Source organism: Coloeus monedula (assembly GCF_965178545.1).
Source record: "Coloeus monedula genome assembly, chromosome: 10".
NCBI classification, from domain to species: Eukaryota; Metazoa; Chordata; class Aves; order Passeriformes; family Corvidae; genus Coloeus; species Coloeus monedula.
This window is the reverse complement of record NC_138790.1, coordinates 19,483,020-19,507,774: the sequence shown is the minus strand read 5'-3', so window position 1 is coordinate 19,507,774 and position 24,755 is coordinate 19,483,020. Positions and strand designations below refer to the sequence as shown.

At 39.3% G+C, this 24,755-nt stretch overlaps 1 protein-coding gene across 2 annotated transcripts in view; it reads right to left on the bottom strand.

The window, feature by feature from the left end:
• Positions 1–24,258, bottom strand: part of PEX5L (peroxisomal biogenesis factor 5 like) — a gene marked incomplete at both ends in the record, with an annotated part of 100,834 nt that extends 76,576 nt beyond the window's left edge. For both annotated transcript variants that reach the window (XM_082288400.1, XM_082288401.1), the window contains one exon: positions 24,238–24,258. In XM_082288400.1, coding sequence (XP_082144526.1) covers positions 24,238–24,258 — 21 coding nt within the window. The remainder of the gene's footprint in view (positions 1–24,237) is intronic.
• Positions 24,259–24,755: the final 497 nt, after the last annotated feature.

The following is a 24,755-nucleotide window of genomic DNA, read 5'->3' as shown; positions in this document are numbered from 1 at the left end:
CTGGAGGTTGTTAGCCACGTATGAGTTATTATTCTAAAACGAGGCTAGATTTTGAAAAAGGAAGCTTGAAAGCTCTTTGAGGCTACTTTAATATAACTATTTTCTAAATCTGAGAGGTGGGAAAACACTGCATGCTGTGCTGCTTTCTCTGCTCACAGCTCAGGACTGCTCTCCTTGGTGTTTCTGAACCACTTTTAAAGCAGAGAGACAATGTGTTTCAGAAAGATTTAAGGTACAATTGCAGCACACTGGAGCATCAGGATGAAGAGACGGCAATGTTAAGATTTGTGATAGAAAATGTAACTTGTACATTTGAATAAATTGCTGACCACAAATTGGTTTGTGTTCTAAAAGCATGAATTTGTCAGACAAATTGTTGCTTTGTGGGGGACTGCTGGAGTTTTCTATAGATCAGCCTCACTCACATATGGCATGGGCCTTACTGGAATTGCAAATGCCATGTTTCCTTCAGGCACTGACTCTTGAAAGAGGGAAGGAATTGACTGAATCAAAAAGGCAGCGTTATTGAGTAGGATTCTGGAGTCAGTGGATGGCTGTTTGCATAACCCAGCAACAGGCACTTCATTGATGCAGTAAGGGGAATAGTCTGCATTTGCTCTCACAGGGAGCCTGCTGATTTCCAAGGCACCTAGGGACCTAATTTAGGTACTGAAATTCAGGTATACAAGTTCTGATGTGTTTTACCTCTCAGTCTGCTGTGCAGAATTGAAAAGTGGCTTCTTTCTGTACCTTTTATCGTTTACAAGATGGAGATAAAACTACTGACCCGATTCCCAGTGACATCCTGGAAATAAGTGAGAATTGTTTAAGATACTCTACTGATAAAGCCCTTACACATGTAAGAAGGACAGCAGGTACAGCACTTGTCTCTGCAGTACCTCAGTGCCCCTGGTGATTGCACACCAGCCTCGAACCACACCTGGGCTCCCCCCTTTGCCACTCGTTTCTTACCCCCATCAGCATTTTAAGGCAGAGCCCTTTGACCACTGTCACATCTGCCCTTCTCTGCCTGTGTATGAATGAGATTTAGTGAGTACCTATTTTTTCTAAGTCATTACGGTGATACCAGTAAAAATGGAAGAATTAAAGGCACTGAAAACTCGTATTTGTAACATAGCCACAGACCAACAAAACCAGTGAGGGCTTTCTTCTGATCCAAGGGTCTGAGTCCCAAAACAGCTTGGAGGAGACCACAGGGCAGTGTATCCAGGCCATGTCTACAAATCAGCAATGGTGACATTTTGCAATAATTTTCCTGTTAGGTACAATGTAGCTTGAGGGTCCCCATGTATTTTTTAAAAGACTAAATCTTACGTGACTTAATTTTTGTTGCATGTATGTGTGGAAAATGAGCAGGCCTTTGCAGTTCACTGGTGAGTGCCTGTAAACCTGGGAGAAATGGAGTTACAGAGATTCTTTCTGCAGCTTTCTCAAGGTAATGCCTCACCCCAACTTTCATTTTGTCTTTCTTTCTCAGTATCTCTTTGCTCACTACTGCCAGCCAGAAAAACAGGCTGAAGCTCACTAAGATGAAGTAGCTGGGTCACACTGCAGAAAGTGCTGATGTGAGCTGTTTCTTAACAGGTTGAGCTGTTTTCCCACATAACCCTGTGCATGTGCTGAAACAATGGATTTTTCTTAAGTGTATGTATGTATATGATTCTTGGACTAAAGCTATGGATGTACAGAATAATTTTTAATGGTGGACTTAGTATTTCCTGTCCTATGCCTTAAAAACTAAGTAACTGGCTATATTGTAGTAGCTAATAATTCCCACTGTTTTGAGGTATTATTTCAGATTATATCAAAGGATCCAAGAGGAGAACATGCCAGGCATCAGTGAATTTAACCACAGGATTTATCTCTGCCAGATGGGTTGGTACTGTCCCTGACGTGTTTTTATAAAGAGAGGAACTAAGGCACAGGGAACCTCAGAAAACAGGAGACTATATTCACAGGCACAGTGAACCATGTGTCCAGTAATACCCACTCTTCAGACAACTTGGGTTCCCCATGAAAGATCTTTTGTGTATGCCAAGCTGACAACACACCAATAAATATTGGTATGAAATGTTGATTTACTGTTGATTTGCTAACTCTGTGGTCTGTATGGGGTAACGTCCAGCATGACACTAAACATTCAAGTTCAAGACTTGAGAAAGTTAATAATACTGAAGTCCATACACAGAGAAGAATAATTTTTAGAATTGTTTTGGAGATGATATTCTGGTGTTTGCTGGTAGTTTTGCATTAATATCGTAGATCTCCTTAAATTTTATTTTTCTGGTTATGTATATAAAAGTACATATATAAATAAAAGCTTGCTTTTCCAAAACGCACTTAAGAATTTTAGCCTTAGTGATTACCTTTAGTGAAGATACAGCTATTGATTATCTGGGGACAAGAGTACTCTTATTATGTAGAGGTTACAGTCCTACAAATTTTCATAACAACACAAAATATTTTTCCATTATAGGTCTATTAGGAAGTGAGAATGGAAATTTTTTTGCAGTCTCTTTCTGTGACCTTCCAAATGATTCTGTTTAATCCTGCATTTCTCTGCCTGAAGCATTAGTCATAAAAGTTGCCTATTCAGAAAAGTTCTTTGCTTCTTCTATATCCAAATGATCTAAACTTCATATGAAAACAGATTTTGATTGATTTCTCTAGTTCATTCTTAAATGTACCACTGGCGATTAGTCACAAAGTTAAAGCCACATTTTCCAAGTAACTGAGGCTGCAGGGCTGAGTATGTTCAAAAGTATATTGGTTGGAAAAGGTTCCTTACACAAAAAGCTTTATTTCCCACACAGCTCACATTATCTTCCCAGTTCTACAAGAAAACTTTCTTCTTTAAATACATTTCATATTTTAGATAAAGCGAGAAATCTTTCAAGACACTTGCACTTCAGATTGCTGTACTGATAAAATATATAGGGATTTATTTTAAGAAGTTTCAGACCAGTGCAGCCTCTGCAGTGTGAACTGCAGCAGCTGTGGCCTTGCCCACTCATTGCCATGAGCTCGATGTGCAGATCAATGCCAACGACCAGAAAGCTCCCCCAGCTGCAGATTGGCAAAGAGAGCTCACTGCTCAGTGCTGGCATGTTTGAAAAAGTGGTTGTCTTCCTTCTGGCATCTGCCCATTCTAATTTTTCTTTAGTGCATAAAGCACAAAATATACAGGATCCACAGCTTCAAGTGAAAAGATAAAAGGTCATGTCTCATGGCAGGGTGTTCAAGCTATTTTGCTGGAGCCATTGGAAATTTGTTATTTCTTTCCACTGTGTAGTCACTGTTTGATGTATTGGTGAGTCTCAGGCACTGAATTAACTCAGCTCACAGTCACTGCATACAGAAAGCACTTTAGACACTATTTTTTGTGGGAGGTGATGGAGTGAAAGTGGAGTATAAGTATTTAAGAGAACATGTACTATTACTCAGTAAAGTGATTTTTTTTTTAAGAACATCTGTGTTTTGTTAACTCGCACACAGCCATGAGCAGCTGGCTCTGACTGAGTTACACAGGGCAGCCTGGCAGAATCCAACAAGTCTGACATACTGGGAATCACAAATACCTCACAGGCTGTCTGGGTTATTAACATATCCCATTCAGTTTCTGGAAAACTCTTCAGTATAACTTGGTATGCTGAACTGTCAAAATGTTATTTAAATAACACTGAGGGATGGCAGGTTGGAGACAGGCCTCCCTTAAGCAAAACACCTGGCACTCAGTAGCTATTGATAAAGCTTTTAATTATTTTATCTTCTAGCAATTCAATTTCCAGTATTTTTAACTGTAATTTCACACCTAATTGTAACAAAGTAAGCTTTAAAAGAAAGGGATTCTCTTTCCCTGGGAATTTCCAGGTAACAACTGACACTGTTCTCCACGTGGAACTGTTCCTGTGACCCCCAGCTGTAGCTGGTCACAGGGCAGGACACAGACTGACCTACACTGTGCCCAGTGGGGCACACTGGGAACAGCTGTGCTGCCAAAGCAAAGTGTCAAGCGTTAAGGAGCTCCTCCATCAACTTCCAAACAATGGCTCAACAGGCACAGAAAGAACAACACTTCTGCCGAGTACTTAGGGGATCCAGGGAAATCGTAAATCAGCAAAATGTGACATTAATGCCACCTCCCAATGAATCTAGTTTGCCCTGACAGTGAACTGGCCAGAACTCTTGTCTGAGGCTTCACTGCTGGCATTCCCAGCTGAGGGGATCCGAGTGGATTTGGTCACACAGTGAGCAGAATGATATGTCTTGATTAAGACTCATTTGAATAGCTTTGTTTTGAGTAAATACAGCTGCAAGGGAAAGGTGCAGGCACACAATCTTGTCGGTGAATTATTAAATATCAGCTTTTGCTGCTGGATAAATACAAATAAAGTACTTGGGAGAAAAAAAAAAGTTGTTGGTCAAAATGTTAGAAATTCAAGGTAAGGTGCTGCTTTAGCGAAGTCAGGCTGACAGCATCCAGGCAGAGATTCATTGCACTGAGGTCTGCTGAGTCTGTTCTAAATAAAACAAGTAGGGTTTGCCTCATAAACAAGTGGATTCATCTACTGAGTCCCTGCAGAGGGATTTTTTTTTGCCTTTGTATTGCCATGAAGGAATAATAAAAACATCCCTTAAGTCCTAATCCAGCATTAAAAATATATGGTAGATGTATTTCGGTTTGGATTAACAACACTGAATAGTTTCTATGAAAGGAACTAAATGTCATACTGTGTGAAATATATAAGCTTCTGAAATTCAGTATTTCCTAGCTGATTAGTCCACATAAATATTCAAGCATTTAGAAATGTATTTTTCAGGCAAGGTCATTCTATTTTTGTTTTACATGTACACAAAACATTTCCAAATCAGTGCATTTCATTTTGGTATTAGTTTCACAGAAATTACCACTATTTATGTTGACAAATGAGAAGAGAATTAACCCAGGAAACTGATGTCTTCATGGAGTTCACAGGACAGAGATGAATCCAGAGAATGCAACTGGAAAGCATGAAATATTGCTTTAGATGCTGGGAGTATTGGCTTGGCTATCAGAAATAAAGCAGTGGCAGCGGGGGATATTGTATGTAGTTTCTCCTTTCCACTGAACAGGGAAATGAGAGGTTGGTGGTGGAGTCAATGCTTCTGCTATTCTGGCCTGTGTTTATCACCACCTTGATTTACCATCACGGTGCAGTTTTCCCCTTTCAGCCTCCCTTTGGTCTTTTCTTGGCTTCCAACACTCTCCTGGAGAGAGGATTGTCTCCAGCAATGTAGTGTAGTCTGTTCAGTGTTTTTAAATATTGATTATTCTTCTTCCCAAATAAGGACACATGCTAACCCATTTCTTTCACTGACAAGAACAACTTCCTTGTCTTTTGCTTCCATTCTTAGTGTGGGTAAAAATGGTTCTTCCATGTTTTGCAACTGGTTGAATAACCTTATTACCTTTCCATGTAAAAGAGAGGAGCTTCTTACCTGTAGCCTTGTCCAGATCACTGTTAGTGAGAATTGTTTTCAGGCTTAGAGACTGTCACTCCCTGTTGTGTTAATTGGACTGTAAAAACTCTCATTGGCAGGAACTTTCTGAGAAAATGCTAAAATAGATGTATGATTTAACTACCTCAGAGGAGGTAGAGTACATTTTGCCTACTGTAATACAGAGATACACACTTCTTACATGTGAATAGATTTTGAATTTTCTCTACAGAGCAGCTCTCCTGTTATGTGACCCGGCTGATTTTTTTAAGAGGTGATCATAATTCCCTCCCACAAGACTAAAGGTGAAATCCTGGTTCCTCCAGAGGCAATGGACACTTTTACACTGTAAGATCATTTTGTGCCACATAGAACATGAGGCTGCTGATACCTTGAGGGTTTTTCCTCCAACTCCTCTAACTGCCACTTCTATCCACTATAAGAGAACTGGAAAACCGCTGGGAACAAGATGACACTTCTGGCTGATTTTTTCACGTGCTTATTTACACAGGTCCTGAGTTAGCTGCACTCTTCATGACTATAAATACAATTTCAAACCTTTTCATTACAGTACAGCTTACCTGAGAATTCTAAAAATATTATCTGCTTTATTATATCACTCTAAGGTAGTTTCTAATGTATTGTGTGTGTGTATGAAAGAAATATGCTGCTGATGCTAAGAATACTTTGAACAGTCCGGAGAATCACTGCTGGAATACCTTGAGCAAGTGATAATAGGTTCCCCCATCACTTTAAGCTTAAAATAGATGCTTTTCCAGAGTATGTGCTGTTCCCATTCAAATGATGATCTTGGAGATCATGTCAAGTGTGAAGTCCATCAGCTTGTATTATGTTAGAGTTCATATGATATGTCAATAAATTGATCTTTCCAGCCTCAAAATCTGTCAAGGTGCTAGAACACAATTTTTTTTTTTTTTGTAACTTCAGGTCCAAATGTCAAAAGCATTTGCTAGTTTTGCTATTAGTTGTGCACCTCAGTGTATGTTTATTTAGAGTCTTTTCATTGGTACAATGTCAAAGTTCAATGGAAGCTTCTGCCTGGTTTTGTCTCCAGCAGCCACTAAACATTTGCATATAGGTGAAAACTTAAACTAGTAAAAATTTCTGTATGATCAGCTTCATTTTTCATTTTTCTAGGAGGCTGAGGTTCTAGAGTAGCTAATATGTCCTCATTTCCCTTACAGCTGTTGTTAAATTGGATTAGAATTTATTCTGGAACTCTTTTGTATTTCCTCCTTTCTCCTTTGGGATCAACCATGTGGAAAACCATAAAATAAAATACCTTGCTTGCAGCAATGAAATAACTTTCAATAAAAAGGAAAATACTGAAGCAACTTTACTCAGTGACTAAAATTGTTCAAATGAATTACAAATGATATCTAAATGAAATTTTAGAAGAGGTTGTCTACACCTACTGAAAAACAACATGTTAAGTGAAGCTCTACCTCTCTGCAGAGTAGAGCAGAGTACTACTCTAATCAAAGAACAGTTCATTCATTCATTCTTCTACATGTCAAATGACTGACTTGAAAAGAAAACCCTCCATGACAATGAATGGTATGAAAAGGAAAATACAAAGCAATATTTTTTTTTTTTTGTAACAAGCAGTAATTTGCAGCGAGAGAAACACGGGTTTGCTCTAGAGAGTAAACCACAAGTAAACAGGAAGTGGTGGCTGAGGGCTGGTTTATGGCACCCTTACTCCAAGAAAAATCTTACTCCATTAGCAGCACCATTAAATCCAGCAGTGCTACTCATACAAAAAGCTCATATTCGTTCTTTTAGGTTGTCACAATCTCACGCACAGGAATATCGTTCGTAAGACAGCGGTGAAATGTTTTTCTATCGCTGCTCATCTGCACATTCATAATACATCAGAAATACCTTTTTTCTTTTAGCTCTGTATCTATTCTTGGCTATGAGGTTTTGATACAGAATTCATACAACATCCTGCATCCCTGATGTTTTGTTCCTACCGCTCCCCAACTGTAACTGTCTGCATGTTCCGTTTCGTTATGTACATCTACGTACCGACGTGGTCAAAAGGTTAATACGTTGCAGGGGAGGAGGAAAGGGCTCCCAAAAGGTTATGAAGTCCTTCCCTAAGGACTTCACAGCAGCCATTATACCTATATTCCTTTTAGATGGTAATATTTGGCAACACAGCCGCATGCTTAAATTATTAGATATGCAATTTATATTCCCCTTGTTTGCTCTCAAAGGCTCGCTGTTCTGAACCAATGTACTGCTCGGTGACAGAAGATCCAGATCTTACTGCTCAGCCTCTGGTGTCTGGGAATGACCCTCTTTTTCCAAAGGTGAGAAAACATTTTGATTCCTGCACCTTACAGTCTCTCCTGCAAGCTGCCTGTTCCTGACTCCCGTTTGCATTTAGTCTCTTTACGACAAAATACAAAATCCTCTTAACCATTTCTTCCCCTAAACTTACCTTGCAGTATTTTGGCAGCATATTAGCTTGCACTGGACTTTCTTCCCTGGAGCCTGGCATCAGAGTCCAAATGAGGTCATTAATCTAAAAAAGTGGAGTGGTCTCATCCTAGCCCTGGTTCCGGAGGGCGCCGTGCTCGGTCCCGTTCCAGTGAGCTCTGCAGCCTGTGCTGGGAGCCAGGCTCGGGGCTTCCACAGCAGGACTGCTAATGGTCAGGAGTGCACAGCTTGAGCACTGCTGTGTCAGTAGCAGGAAGCTTTTACTGTGCCTGGGTTCCTGTCAGTGCTACTAATTCAATCACTTACATATGCAATAAATTCACATGAAAAATTAACAAACACCTAGCCAGCAGCAGTGCCCTCTGTTCATTCTCTTTTTCCTAAAAAAGCTATGTAGCTTTCTCTTAAAATGATTGGATTTAATGGTTTATTTCAGCATTTTGTGAAAAACCCCATTCCTTTATTCCTAAATAGCATCTCAATATTAATCCATGACATTATTTTATTTAGCTTTTATTAATATCTTCCATCTCTTCTAATTACATCTGTATCATCCTTTGAACTAAAAGGGACTGTGCAGATGTCAGGGTGGGGTACAGCTCAGCAGCTTGCAGTGATCTATTCCACTCAAGATCTATTTGATTTGATTCTATTTTCCATCTCTAAGATCCACTACAGATAATTTTTGGTATCATTAGTAGTAATAGCTCTAAAGGCAGTGCAGCCTAATGAGGAAAAAAGAACTCAGGACTCCTTTCTCCTCCTAAACAAAAATCCCTAGGGAACTGAGGTCCAAGTATCATCACATCTTTCCTTATTATCCTTTTTGAGAGACTGGTGATCCTCCCTGGAGAGCTGGTCTGGGATTCTACAAGCAGTAGCCTACAGCTCAGTCAGTCTAATGACAAAGAACTGTGTTCAGAACTCACAACTTAAAGCAAAAACTGTGGTCTTTAACAGCAGGTTTTGTTGAAACTGTCTTTCCCAACACAGCTTGAGAAAAGAGGGTGAAGTGAATGTACACATCCTCTGCCCATGGGGCAGGCAGAGATTCATACCAGCTGTTAAAGCAGCTGGTGACCACAGTGATATTTAGGATGCCTTTGGCATATTCCTTCTCCTGTAGAAGTGCTCCAGCCACTGGGGCCATGTGTCAACTGCCTGGCCCCTCTCACAGCTGCTTTTGGACACTGTAATAAACTGAAAATCACATGGGCAAGGATGTGTCCCAAGTAATATAAAGGAATACATCTTAAATTCCAGTGTCCACCAAAGTGTTGCCTCTGAATGTAGTTATGGAGATTAAAATATCTTAATTCTCTAGAAAATGCCTCTTTCTGAGGCCTTTAGCTCTTTCATCAGGTATCAGCCTTTGAGAAGGTTATCTCACTATGTTCTTCAAAGTTTCCAGTTGATATGTGTGCTTATTACCGTGCTAACATCCCTTCCATGCTCCACATAGTGTGCTGTGTTGCTTCTGACATTCCCCCCTTTATGGCCTTTTTCTTAAGAGTTATTCAAATTGGTTCTCCTTTGAATGAACTCTTCTGCTTCATACCTTTTCACAACTCTATATCTTGAAAAACCACTTTGAATATCTATATCAGTACAGTAGTTGGTTTTTTGCAATTTCTCAATACCAGTCTGTTCCTTGCCCTCTTATAATTATCATATTATGTGTTATTAGACTTAGAAAGCCACTCTGAAGCCAAATCACCTTATTTTAGAAAAAATGCCAGGGGCAATACATTGTAATTTTTCTGCATTATATGTGAAAAATGGAGAAACCAGAATAATCTTTCACTGTAAGCAACAGCAAATCCAGCAAGGTCAGCTTGCTCCTGAAGACTCTGCTAGTGTGGCCCAGTGCAGCAAACTGATTTGTGGAAATCAAGAGTGGCCTCACAGCGCTTCTCCATTGAATCTATTTCTTTTGTTATGGATTTGGAGTATAAACAGTTATGAGGTAATGCACTGAATGAATTGCATTACAGTTGATTAGCCAGGCATAGATGGGATTAGACTGGCACACAGTGATGCAAAAAGATTTGTTGTAGTTTTACAAGAACCAATGGATAAAATCACAGGGGGTTCCTGTGCTATCTGCTAAAATACATGTTCAACCAGCTCTACTCCTAAAACTCTGACCCCTCGCTCAGCTGCTGAGCCTGGCTCAGAATGGGATTTCCTCCTCCTCAGCCCCTGTGGCTGGGGTTCAGTCATGCCATCCTGCCTCCCTTTCCAGTGCTGTGCTCAGGATGCTCCCGACTGGACTTTGCTTCAGAGTTCCTCTGTTGTTTTTAGTTTTCCTTACCCACACCTGGTTCTCTGTTACTGTGGTACTCATCTGCTTCTCTACCCTCCCATGAATCACTGTTCTGTCCATGTCTTATCAGCAATATCCCAGAAGGAAGAATTAAATTTACTTGGCCAGGTTTCCATGTTTTGAAAAGAGCCCTCTTGAATTTGGGATTGCATTATTGGTATGTATTTTCCAACTCCCCTACTAATTCAGTTATATGGAGGGCACTGAATCCTGTACCATGTGGTTACACTCTAATTTCTGAGTGACATCTGGCAAAAAGTTTGGATTCAATATAAAGGTTATTTTTAAGAAGACTTTTCATTTTTATAAGAATAAAACATTGCCTTAGTAATTAAAAATAAAAGCGCTCTCCATAACTGGATGAGCATTTGCTTCTATATGTTTAATACATCTGGAGAACATCCTGTAACAATGAAAGTGCTTTTATTCCTGTGTTACTGATAGAAACCAGAAGCACAGTGACAATAAGTGCCTTGGACAGTAAGTCCAAGTTCCTATAGAAAATCTGTGGCAATGGCCAAGCAGGAAGTTAACTCCAGATCCCTCTGTAGTTCTGCCATAACCATTGGAGGTTACTCATGGACCCAGGAAGTTACTGGACATAACTTGCATGTGCCACATACAAACAGAGTGTAAACAGTTATAAATCCTCAGTTTAGCCTGCTTCTGTACCTTGTTTCTCTGTGTTTACAGAATGAAGATATCCCTTTCTAGGCTACTTTGAGGCAAGGAATAATGCTTCTGACTGTGAAAGAGTCTTCATAAAATTCTGACTGCGCTGAAATTAATGGTATCTTTATCATTGATTTCACTAGAACTGGGATTTCAGGATTTCACTGGATGGGCAGTAGATAAATATTGAGCAGCATCTTTGTAAATCAATCTTGCAGTATATGAGTAGTTGCTGCCATGGTTCTGTGCTAGTGCTAAGTAATAATAATAAGGTGACATAGAACAGAAATCTGCAATGGATTTCCTTTGGAAACTATGCTTCTCATATTTCAGAAATTATTTTGCTGTCAATAAACACAAATTCTGAGGGACTGCACAAAACTAATGCTGCAGAGAAACAAATGGTAACCAGATACACTAAATAACTGCTTCACCTCTTAGTTAGTGAGAACCTGTAAACAAAAATCAGAGCAGAATTAAATGTAATGTCTGTAACATATTTATTTTTCCTTTATGAAAATGATTTGAGGAGAAAGAAATCACAAGTGCAATTGAACTCTTAAGCAGTGATTCTGTTCCTTTCCAATACATGTCAGCTATAAAGAATCAAAAAAACCCATGAAAAAATTTAGAAAGAAAATTGTGTTTGACTAGTAAATCTAGAGTATTTTTCAAGTATCTGCAGTTCTTTGATACATGTGTATTTAATTGTCACAGCTGAAGTGGGAATGATAGTTCAGACATCGTCTCTATGGTTTCAAAATAAAACAGACACCAGAATGTGTTATGTAAGTTTTTACCTGCAGATGAGTGTAAATGTTTCTACTGCACTCCTTGCAGACTGCTGTCCAAAAGAATGTGCAGTTGATGAAACTACTTTCTTGTCTGAAATGCTAGATGGGACTTTAATTTGTAGAACTCCTTGTTTTAGCAAGAAAGACCAGAAATCAAAGACAGCCTGCTGGCAGTGATATACTGAAAGCACCATGCAGACATCAAACTCATCATAGTTGAAAAATAATGTTGATTGTTTATTGTGTATTAGTGCAAGGCAAGAATTCTATTTCCTTGTTAACAGAGCTGTATAAAAGTCACTAAAAACCTTAGTAATCCTTTGTTTTGTATTTGCAGATATGGGAACACTCTGTACATAGGTTTTAGCCTTTTGCTAAACTCAGGTTTGATATTTGTGGTCTCTAGTCTGTGTCTATCTTGTCTGGTTGGCCACATCAGTAATATCTGCTCTCAAATTCGGCAAATGACACACAGGATGGAACTTGAGCATGTCTGTGTGCAAAAAGCAATAGTAAGTACTTGCTTGTAAAGTCACAAAAAAATTGCTTTGCTTGGTGCTTAGCAAATATACAGAATCTATATGCAACAACCTGAATACACAGTTTTTCTGTGATGATTAATGAGTCTGAGTTAATTATCTGGAATTTTATTTGCAATTTTATTTCTGGTATTTGTCAGTGACAACTTGATAAAAAGGTAGCAAAATTTGGTTTCTCTTTGACAACAATAAAACACTTTGGAAATAAACATTCATTTTTTGTGCAATGGCAGGGAAAAGTACTTATTCCCTTGCTCAGGAAATTTAGTGATATGCTTTTGCATATCTTTGCCTAGCCAATACCCAGTGATCTCACCTATTTGGAAAGTCTTTTGCTGGTGTGACTCTTGAAATTCTAAGATCTGAGTAGCAGAGTACACTACAGCATAGAACTGATTATGACCAGGAGCTGCAAGGCTGTAATGATATTATCAGATTGTGATGGAGTGTTCAGGGACATCTGTCTCCCTGATACATTGTGGGATGCAAATCACAGATATAAGATGGGACAGGAACCCCAGAAATCAGATCCTGAAATACTTTTATGAGCCTAAATCAATTCAGAAATAATCTTCTGACTCATTACATGGACAGAGCACTGACTCTAAGATGTGGCTTTATGATCCCTTCCAAAAGAACAGTCCAAAGTGAGTTCAGTAGTTTTCCCGACTAGGACTGCAAAACAGAAAACTGAGTTCCCTTATTTAACACCACATGCTCTAAATAATAACCAATACATTTGTTTTTGGAGCTTAGGAGAGAAAAGTGAGCCAGTGGTAATTGAAAAAAAGCTTAGTCCTGGCTCATCTGATGTCAGGGAAAATATCTCTGCTGGTTCTGATGGGTTCTATTTTATATCCTTATGCACACAAAATTTGGTTATTATTGAAATAAATTTAAGCCTCCTGTTACACAATGTTGACACAGCTGGTGATTTCCAGCCCCTGGTGCCCACTTGCAGGAACATAAATAAGAGATAGTGAAAGGCTTCGATGTCTCTAACATGAAACATTGAGTTTAGCTGTATGGGAGAAATACATTTCCTCTGATTAAGAAGGTTTTATACGAAGCAAAACCATGAGTTCAGATGTGTGGGAGACTTGATAAGAAAGCTGGCAGAGAGAATATTCAAACTTTAGAGCTCAGGTCGACTCAAAATGATGTCTTGGACTAGGCAAAGTGGCACTAATTTGTCACTGCCTGTGTGGGTCTCTTAACAGGAGGTTAGTCACACTGTGAAGACAGTCAAGCCCTCCACAGCTGTAACAGGAAGATTTTTGACTTCTCAAAGTTGAGTATTTTGGTCTTTCTGAACAGGAGGTGGGGTGTGTTTCTGCTGAAGTCAGAGAAATTTGAGAAGGCAACTTCAGAAGATGACTTTGAAGAGGCCACTGAGAGGGGACCTCGCTCATTTGTACAAATATCTAAAGAGATGGGGTCAAGAGGATGGACCAGGCTCTTCTTGGTGGTGCTGAACAATCAAACAGGAGGCAACTGATGCACAGGAAGTTCCACCTGAACATGAGAAAGAACTTCACTGTGCAGGGACTGAGCACTGGGACAGATTGACCAGAGAGGGTGTGGAGTCTCCCTCACTGGATATACCCCGAAAGCATCAGGACACAATCCCGTACCCTGTGCTCTGTGATCTACTGTGGCCCCTTCCCACCTGAACCATTCCATGATTCTGTTAAGACAAGGAAGGTGCTGTTCCTGGGTTACTGAGGTTCAATCTTCTGGTCTCATAGGCAGCATGTCATACCAAATCTCTCAGAAACTGACTGTGTTTCATCTTTAAAAGTAATTCGTTCTTTTGCTTCCACTATTCCAGTTGGAAGGCTATTGGAAGTCTTGATTGCTCTAATGATCAGAAACTTTCTTCTAATTTCCAACCTAAATTTATTCACAGCTGGTTAATATCCATTTGTTTCTGTGCCAGTTTTGTTCTTAGCTAATTTAGGTTTTTCCATATCTGGTGTTTATCTCCCTGATGCATTTACATGCTGTGATTATGGTCCTGCTGAGCTGTCATTCTGCTCAATGAAATAAGCCAAAATCTTTTGGTCTTTTCTTGTAAGATAAACTTTGCCTTCTCCTTGATCATCCTTCTTTGGACCTGTTTCCACGCCTCTCTTCTGTAAAAGATTCTCAACTGAAAATCTGCTACTGGCATTGTCAACTGGCACTGATATTTTCCTGACTATTCTGGAAAAAACTCTTCTAAAACCAGAACTGCATCTGTCTTTTTTATGGATGTATTTTATCGACAACTTATAGTCATTATGTATGTGCAAATTGTTCTTCTCAGTACTTTCTATATTATAGTCCATGTCTTAGGGTAGGTTTTTTGTTATTGATGATCAGCACTATACTGTAGTGTTAAATGAAATCATATTTTTATTGTTGAGCCCCTGTATAGTGACCAAAACTCAGCAGTACTGAATCTTCCCCAATATTGACAATGTTTTCCAGCACTGAGTAATCAACAAATGTAGTCACCATTTTCCTGTTTCTGCTACATTTATGGATGAAACATCATAAACAACCACTTCCAACAGTGATCCACAAAAACCTTCCCTATTAAACTTTCCTCAGGCTGACAGTCCTTCCTTTAATGCTCTATTTTTCATTTCCCCATGAATGAGTTTCCTGCCCTCTTTACAGATTTACTGCTATTCTTTACTTTCTCCAGCTTCACCAGTAATTTCTTTTGTAACACCATAACAAATGCTTACCAAAGGTCATATAGATCAAGTCAGTTATACCTCCCTTGCCTAAAACCCCGTTATGGTAACAGAAAATGCTGTCAGGTTAGTTGGACATTATGTTCTCCTGATAAATTCAAATAGCATTTCTTTCTTTCTTTTTTTTTTTTCTTTGTCTAGGTATGTGTAGTCTTCCTTGAAGTCTGTTCCATAAAACCTTGGAGATTATGGATAGCCATATGGATATCCGGGCTGTTAGCTGTCTTACAACTTTTCTCACCTTATCTTAAATCTCATATATTTTCTGTTGTTCTGTTCAGATTCATAACAAGAATATATTTTCTTGTTATGAATAATATAACATATTTTATACCAAGTCTCCATTTAATATAACACATTTGTAATAGCTGAAGAATTCAAACCCTCTTAAACATTTTGGGTTTGCACCATAAATTAGGTTATCCATACTACAGATGCCACTTTGAGTATGTTTTGCTCCCCTCCCCCTTTTCCATCAGATAACCAAAAAACTTCCAATAATTAATATACTTCTAAGATCTAAATAAGCTTTTTTAGGCAGCTTATACTTTTTCCTTCTGCCTATGAGAAACTATCTCCATTCCCTGTGTATTCTCCATTCTCTGTGTTAAGGCAAAACCTTAACAATTTAACAACTGAAAATATTAGTTCTGAAGCTTTTTACAGAATTTTTGCCCATTTTCTTCGGGTCCAGGTTCTTAACATGACCAACACCTTTGGTTTTCTGTCTTCCCTGAACAGCATGTAATCTTTTATCGTGAGTGCTCCAGGGATTACTGCTCTTTCACTATTTCCATGTAGTATCTAGCTGTCTTCTAATAATTCAGATTTCTTTTGTTTGCACAGGTTCAGGCAATTCTATGCATCCCTTCCAGCTGTATATAACTTGCCATGTTGTGTGCATTACCTGGATTGAGTAGAGTGGTAATATTAACAACGTTTTCTACTGTTCAGAACAAAACCAGCAGTCACTTACTTCCTAGTTTCCATTCCTTAGCATTGTTTTCTCTGTTGTACATCCTAATTTTCCCTCTTTCTTTTATCTATCATTCTTTCTTCTGTTCCTTTTTCAAAGCCTTCTTAAAATTGTCCTGGTTCTTGAAAGGAGTGTTAGACAACATATAGCAGAAGATGAAAGATCTCATGTACATCTCAAGCCTGCAACTGGAAAATTATATTCCTTGTTAAACTTCCATGAATGACAACAGAAATAACCTGTCACTTTGATGAGACACATGTCAAGCTGTATTTTTTATTTCATTAATCACTTCTGTCACATTTCTGTCATTACTCCTATGACAATGGTGTCCAAGATCATATTGAAGACTAAGGCCATCTTCTACCTAGCATAAATAAAATGAATCTGTTCTTTTGTGTAAAATATGATTTTTTTTTTCAGATATTCCTATTAAGATTTTAAGAGGCTCTGACAGATTACTATCATATCAAAATGTGATGTTTACTCTCAGTTTTACATAATACTCAGAAGTACTCAAGAAGCTTCTGTTTACTGTGGTCTTCGTTTATTCCTACATTAATATTAGCAAAATTGACCATAGGAAATTCTGTGAAGTTAAACTCTAATATTCAGCATTACTTATCAAGAAATATATTTCTGTATGTCAGGGTAGACTTAAATGGGCAAGTATTTCCCCTCAACTGATTTTTAATTAACAGTGAATAAGAGTTCCTGGACCTTTTACTGATATGCCTACTAGTCAGAAAATGCTGAATTTGAAAATATATTTTGTGACTGCTTTCCTGCCCTTATCCAGGAAATGCTGTATTCACTACTTGACACTGTAGCTTTGGAACCTGACTGGTGATGTTGGGAAGACAGAAATTAATGTGAAAAAGGCTTGGAAGCAAATTAGTCTGTTTTTTACATCAGTGTAATTTCCAATTAGATTCGCTGATGTAAAGGTTAAGTTACAGCTGGCTCTAATCTTGTTAAGACAAATTTTAAAGTTTGTTTCCTCAGCTTTTGAAAACTATTAAGGTCTATAAAGCCAAACAATTGATAGTAAATGCATGTCAAAATAATTCTGAAGGTCTCATTTCTAAATGTCAGTGGACAAGAGCATCTGAATTTCTTTTATGCATCTCCTAACAGCAAATGAAGTCTTAATGTAATCAAGAATGGTAATTTGTCTTAATTCATTGCACAGTACTTTTCTTATCACACATGCTTTTGTTGTTCTAAATGCATAGGTGCTACTTTGTTCCAAACGCATATTTTATTGAAAAATGCTGTCCAAAGGTATTGGTAAATTGTATTCAACACCTGTATCGGGATAAGAGGTGTAAAAAGGAAATTCTATGAAATGAACAGTTCAAGTTACCAGAAGACAGTAGACTGCTCTAAGACAAGTGAACATGAAGCATTAGAGTGTTCCACATTTTACAGAGAAACTCACAAAGACTTTAGTGTGGCTCTTTTCCTGTAGGGATTGCCAAAATAGAGAAGCATGTGAGAAAAGTGGGTTTATGGGCATAGGTCTACCTTGCAAATGTTGTAGATAAAACTCAGGTGTTTTTTTTAAACCTGGCTACTTCCCTTCTCGTGGCAGTCCCCTATTGTTTCCTAATCTTCATACAGTTTGTGAAGAGGGAGCTCTGCTGGTAACCAAATTTTTCACCATCAGTTCACTTCCTTCTACTTGTGGCAGTGAGTAGACCTTGGCTGTGGAACATTTTTGTTTTGTGACCAAGTGCTGCTGAGAGGGGACTCAGCCCCTGTTGCAGGCAGCAGTCATGGCCTGGGTGAGCTGGGTGCCCTGCCGTGGGCAGCAGGAAGGAAAACACAGCACAAATGTGGCAGGAGGCCAAACGTTTCATGAAAGCCTTCAAACTTGAGCAAGGAGGAGAAAATCAACAAACAGGACAGTGAGAGGCAAAACAGTGGCAAATCTGAGTGTCATGACAGGCAACGGAGAAGTAGAGGAGGAAAACTTAATGCTTACATCTACTATGCCAACCTACAGAAGTTCAGGACAACCCATTTTTTGAGAGGAACTGCAGTAATGCTGACACATGACTAATCGTGCAAAGTTTGGGAAAATCACCTTCGGGGGCTACCATTAAACTTTGGGTTGTGATTTGCATTTCTGGGCATGGGTAAACTGAGGAGACATGGATTTTTTTTTCCATTGTGCATAATGAGTTTCACTTACTTGATATTTTAGAATTTATTTAAATGCAAATAAACCACTGGAAGTAAAACTCATGTACCAATGACTCAGAACTTCAAGAGCCTGAGAGCAGAGCAATGAAATATCAGACTGTTTATAATAATCCTAACCTGGTAGAAAAATTTGCTGAATACAGTCTTTATGATCCTTAGGCATTTTATTAGTAGTATTACTGGGCAATGATGAAAATCCACAGCTACAGAAAGTCACCTCCTAGTTTACATGCCATGACACTGATTTGGAAGACAAGTGTTTCCCTCAGTTTTGCAGGATCACCTATTTCTGAAATAGACTGTGCAAAATTAGATTCTGTGATACAAACAACTAGTATGTACTTTGTGCACTGGGTAGATTCATTCTAAGTAGTATCTCAATGTTTTTACCTTTTTCATGTTTAACTTTTGCAAAAAGAGTAGCAAATTAAGCTGGATAGATGATTTTAAATGGACCTGGTTTGTACATCAACACCTTTTTTTTTAAAGCTTACTTAGATACAAGACTATTATAAATTAAAAAACATCCTACAGCCAAGTTATGAGACTGCATTTCCTAAAGTCTAAATTTCCATATGCGTTATTTTTTCCATCCTTTCACGCCCCTTGTTCTATTTGGACAATTCCTCCTGATCCACCTGGTGGACTTTATCTGAACTTTTTATCCTCCTCCTTTGCATAGTAAATTGTGACAATAGTGGTAGATTAAAAAAAGAAAGTACAGCATGATTCTTGAGTAAACAGTGCCTCTTTGGTGAAAGTTATATACTGGGTTTAGACTAACATTTATATTAATATATGACAGAGACTACACTAAGGACTGTTGTTTTTCTATGTTTTGAATGAATTTAATTCCAGAATAGAGGGGTGGATCCTTATTTAGTTAGTAAAAGTTCTTCCTAATTTACATCCAGTAAAAATATAGCATGAGCCAAGAATTTCTGAGCCTTTGCAAGATTTTCCACTAGGCTCTTGTAAAACTGCCTAACAGCTTCATGGAACACTTCTCTCTACCAGCATTGCAAATGCTCACAATTTTTACAGTTTCTGTCTGTGCCTTCGCCAAACACAATTTATCATCTACTTTCTTTGAATGAACTTCATTCTATGAAAGTGAGGTCATTATTTTTACCTTTTTCTCAATTTATAAGCAGTTCATAATCTGATGTTCAAAACTTGGTAGAGCTGCTACTAAAATACTGGAAAATACCAAGGCAAAATAGACAACATACCACCATAAACACTGCCCTAGTATTGTGAGTACTTTTAGAAAAGAGTTGTAATAATAAAATATTATCAGTTTATCATAATGGAATTTTAGCTAGGCAAGGAGTTATGAATCATAGACACCACTAGAGATCAGTTAGGATTCCAGCCATGTGCCCGGATTTTTAAAATTTTGTAGCTTAAAGTTATTAAGTTTATGTTGACATTACAGCTGAGAGGAGATTCAATTTAGCATTGAATTCAATTTTACGTTGCGCATATTCTTTGTAGACCATTTTATTAATGTAAAAATGAACATTACTTTCTTTTTTTATTCACAACTGTTTAATTGCTTCGGGGTTATTTATTTTAGGTAGCAGTGTATCCAACACTGTATTTTTAATAGGTTACCAAGTAAACCAAAATGGGATTTGCCTCTGCAGTTAATCGTGAGACTGTTCTGCTTCCCTTTTCTCAGCGAGTTAGTGTGTCTTAAATGCCAAGAAATCAGTATAAAAATGTCTTTTATAAAATATTTAGCAGTGCTTTTCAGGCCCACCAAAACATGTGAAGCCCTTGAGGTTCCACCTTGCAAGAATTTTCATGAATACATACTTATTTTTTTGCAGACCCACTGTGATCATACAGGTATGTGTTTGACAACTGAAATCTTACTGAAATGTGAATGATTAATATGGATTATTTCATGTAAATACAAAGTACCAATGGTAGAATGTTAAATATCACAACACAAAAATTAAGGGCCTGAAGCTGATTGCCTATGCAATCAAAAGTTTAGGAGACAAACTATCTGATTTGGAACTTGGCCAAGGCATCGCGACTAACAAACCTGCTCCTGCAAAAAAGTGCCAGAGGAACTTTGATACCCCTGTGTGGTCAAGATTTGTGCTTTGTCTAAATTAAGACATCTCGAAACACAACACTATCATATGTAAAATCCCATGCCAACATTTGGCAAAGCACTTGTTCTGTTCAAGCATTTTGCTGGGGAAAGCAGACTAAATACAGCATCAGGGCAAACAGTTTTGAAAGCATTTATTTTGGATTTCATAGGAAGTCAAATGCTGTGCAAATCCCATTCTGTGATTGAAATTTGTCCCCTGTTCATTTATAGAACTTTCATAAAAGTCAACAGGAGGTCTGGTACCAGGTCTACAATATACTGTAAAAACCTTAAAACATCTTATAGTTGGTTGTTAAAATGACAGACATTTTAGAGCAGTGATTGGGGGTTGAATGTTCTGCTTCCATCTGGTCTGCTACTGTTCTGTTGTAGATGGAAAACAGCACACAGGATTGCACACATTATCCTAAGAGACAAACACTCTCTTTCACCTGTACAGTTTAGCTTTTAGACTTGGCTCTTCTGCCTCATCTGTGAATCCGAGGGTGTGCTCCTGTCTCCATCAGGTTCCATCCAGTCAGAGCCTACATTTACTGAATTAAACAGGACTTCTTACATAACTGAGGTTGTACATTTGTAGACAAACAGCCCATGCATCTCATCTGAAGCTCTCTTGCTCATGCAAAAGCCTCACCCCTGGGGCTCAGGAGGCAGCTGGAGCCTCAGGACCCACGGCAGTCCCTGCTCTGCTTCGCGCAGTCACTGCGCAAACCGAACTGGTCGGTAAACAGAGCAAAATCAAATGCTAAAGCTCATTATGATGGTGAAATAGCTTGGAAAGAGCTCCCTTGGCACTGGACCTCTCTGCATCCTAGTGCTGGTTGTGGTGCTGGCTCTCTGGAAGGCCACTTCACCTCTTTCCTGGTGTTCTACCTGAAAGCGTGGGGTGCACAAGTATCACAAAAGCAAATCCTACAGAAAGGCACCTGGGAATGTGGAGGCAGGACATAGCTTCCTTCGATATCTTTTTTAACTGCCTTTGGTATTTCAGCTTAGGACCTCTCTAGTATTTCTGTGTTGTGAGGCTTCATTTAGAAAATAGTAAGAAGAAAATCTAAACCTAGGTCTTTGGAATAAACAAGGTGATTTTCTGGGTTTTGGGAAAAAAGACCCCAACAAACCTAATCTGTACTATAAACAAAATATTAAGAAGAGATATGCACATTATGGCCTGATGTAATAAAGTAGTTTCAGTGCTGGACTTCAGCAGATCTTAAATGCAAAGTATATTTAATCTACTTGTACCATTTATTGAGCTTAGTCAGAAATTCCCCACTGAAGCTGATAAGGATTGATGCCTCTCCAAGAGAGGTAAATTCCCAATCTCTGTAATTATGCTTATTACCTTGTTACAGTTGTTAGGTTTCTCCCATTTTAGAAGTATTCCAAGAATTAGCTGAGTTCCAGCAGCTTATTAGTGAAACATGGGCTCTGCAAACATCTTTTAAAATAAATGAACTACGGAATTTATTCTGCAGATTTCACTTTTACATCTGAGAACAGAACAGTAGGAAAAAGGGAAATGATTACTGGAATTCTAAGTCAGATCCTACATTTGATCCCAATAACTTCAGAAGAACAATTGCTTTAAAGAGTGTAGTATCAGGCATTATATTTTGGCCCATCATTTTGCATTTGGATGTAGCCAGGTAGTGTAGTTTACCCAGCTACCTGGGTAAACATTACACCTTCTCTTCAAGAACCGTACATTCTATTAAGGGCTCAGTGCCTTAAAAATGAGATTATTTTTGCTTAGGAGTCCAGGGTGCTGACTTATGTGTCTGACTTTATCCACCCAAATTGGGATGGGTTTATTGTTCACCTTATTTTAGATTAACAGGTAATGCAAATAGTTCTCCCTAAATTAGTACAAGTCTTACAAAAAGTCTTGGATAGTAAGAAAGGACCTGTAATGCCTAAAATGTGCCAACATTTTTCTTAGCATGAGGTTTGATACCGTATTTGTATGGTAACTTGGCTTATGTTCCAACACGGTTTAATAAACATTACAGTAGGTCATTTCATTGCAAAGAAATTAGCTTTTTATTGTCTTTGTCTGACTCATTTAAAGGCTCTAATTAAGGATACACTAAACATGAAAATCTCTCCTAAGGCTTTAGGCTTTGTAGATGTTATCTGAAGCTCATTAACGCTTCCTGTTAGGATAAAAATATATTTAAAAGTTTGGATTATGAACTCAGGTGGGCTTTTGTTTTTAACAATTATAAGCGTAGTCAACAGGAACAGTATTTTTACTTCAGCAAGCCTTTTAAGAGAATTTGGTTAGAATTTAACTATATTTGGGCTAGAAAAATGAAAGTATTTTGAAATAAAAAATTTAAAGGACACCAGTCACAATATATTTGCATGCTTTGACCTTATTTCCTGTTGCAAGTTTGATTTCAATCTTTTGATGACTCAGAAAATTTACAATGCTGTGAGACACCTCAAGATTCCATTAGATTTCCTTTTATAAAGTGTTGTATATCTGTTGAAACCTTGCAATATATAACTCACAGCAAAGAACTTCTGCTTTCTTAAGGACGTAAATACCTACTTGGCAATGTCCAATTCAGTAGCATTAGTTTCAGGACTGATTTTGTGTTTTAACCTTATTATCAGAAACAAACAGTAACAGGCATATTCCCTCCATTGATTCACCTCTCGTTAAAACCTGTTTGCTCTCAATTACAAGTGGTATTATGACACGTTATTTATCACTGCTGCGATCAGGTAACACAAACATGAAAGAGTAACTGGTATCATTCAGTTCTGGAAGGTAGTGCTGAATCAGAGTCCTCTCTTAACTCATGTATATCGTGCACAACCCTGGCTCTGACACTGCCTGATGTCCCCGATGACCATTCAGTCAGTATTTAAATGCTGTGCAGTCACACCAAACAGAAGTGGTCAGCTCGCACCTCCTAAGGCTGCAGTTCCTCTCTAAACAGCCTCAGTGCTAACAACACCACATCAAGGCTGCTGCCACTGTACGTGATAAAAACATTTGATCGTTCCTGGCAATGAACACAAAGCCAGACTGGGTCCAAAGCAAAAGAACAAATCTGGGAGATCGGTGTAAACCTTTACTCCACTTTGATACTTCCTCCTTCTTCAAAACAGACTTGGCTTTCCAAGGAAGAGCCATGTGAAGGAGAGCGGGAGTCAAGGTTAAAGCCACCAGGTCCAAGGCAGTAGAATGTTTTTATCAAGGAGGGGTGTATTCTGCCAAGGCGATGTAGATCAATAGGATCATGAGACAAGATTTCTGCCTAAAATCTTGAAGTCTCTTTGCCATGTGTTTGAATTCATTCTACAAAGTCATTCCGTGGCTTAGCAAAATCAATCCTCATCCCGCGTCGGGAGGGAAGAACAGAAATCCATCACCTTTAAACACAACACACTGAGCAAATCGACAGTTTGAGTGTGGTGTGAAACCTTTGCAGATTTTGCAAAGCAAGTGCTCTGTCTTTTCCCTTATTGTTTGCCCTTCACTTGACATACAGGAAGAGATGCATCAAGAGGATGGCAGGAGACATGTGTCACTTAAAGCATGCCATAACAATGTTTGCCCTGGAATACTCCCTTGAATCTGTTTTGAACAAGCAGGCATCATACACGGAAAAATACACAGAGAACTTCACCTAGTTACAAAGTTGACAGAACCCCTTTGCCATCCTCCCCCTTGAGCAGCGCCAGCCCCAGGCACGCTGCTCGCTTTGGCCCTGAGCTGAAATGCCACGGTCACACTGTACCAGGTCACTTGTTGCACAGTGCCAGGGTGGCATCTCCCCTCCGCTCAACCCACCGAAACTTCCCAGAGCCACGTTCCAGCGGAGCCCGCTCCGAGCTCGCCGTGTGCCGCCTGCAGCCGCTTACCTGCATGTGTCCCTGGTACATCCTGCCGTGGCTGCTCAGCTGCCCCTCAGGCCGGCAGGTCGGCTGTGCGCTGCGCTGGGGGCACTTCTCCCGGCCGCTCGACTACAAGAAAGAAAAAAAAAAAAAAAAAAAAGGAAAAAAAAAAGAAAAAAGGAAAAAAAAAGCCTAACCCTGAACGAGCTATTTTTGGCTAAAGCTCCGTTTGTCCTGGCAGCTCCTGCACTGGTTTCAGTAACCCAGAGCTGTTTTCCGCCCTCCTCTTGTCTCGCTGCCTCCCTGCCTCTGTTTCCCCCTGCGAGGCGGTGCTGCCACTGCCCAGGAGCCGCTGCTCGGGGGTGCTGGGCAGGCGGGCGGACCCGGGCAGGGCTGCGGGGCGGCCGGGCGGGGAGAGCCGCGGGGCGGAGCGGGGCCGCCGCTGCTGCCGGGCCTCACCCGCCCGCCCGCGCCGCGCCTCGTCCCGCTGCAGCCGCCCCGGCCTGGCGGCCCCGGCCCCGGCCGCCCTCCCCCGCCTCCCGCCG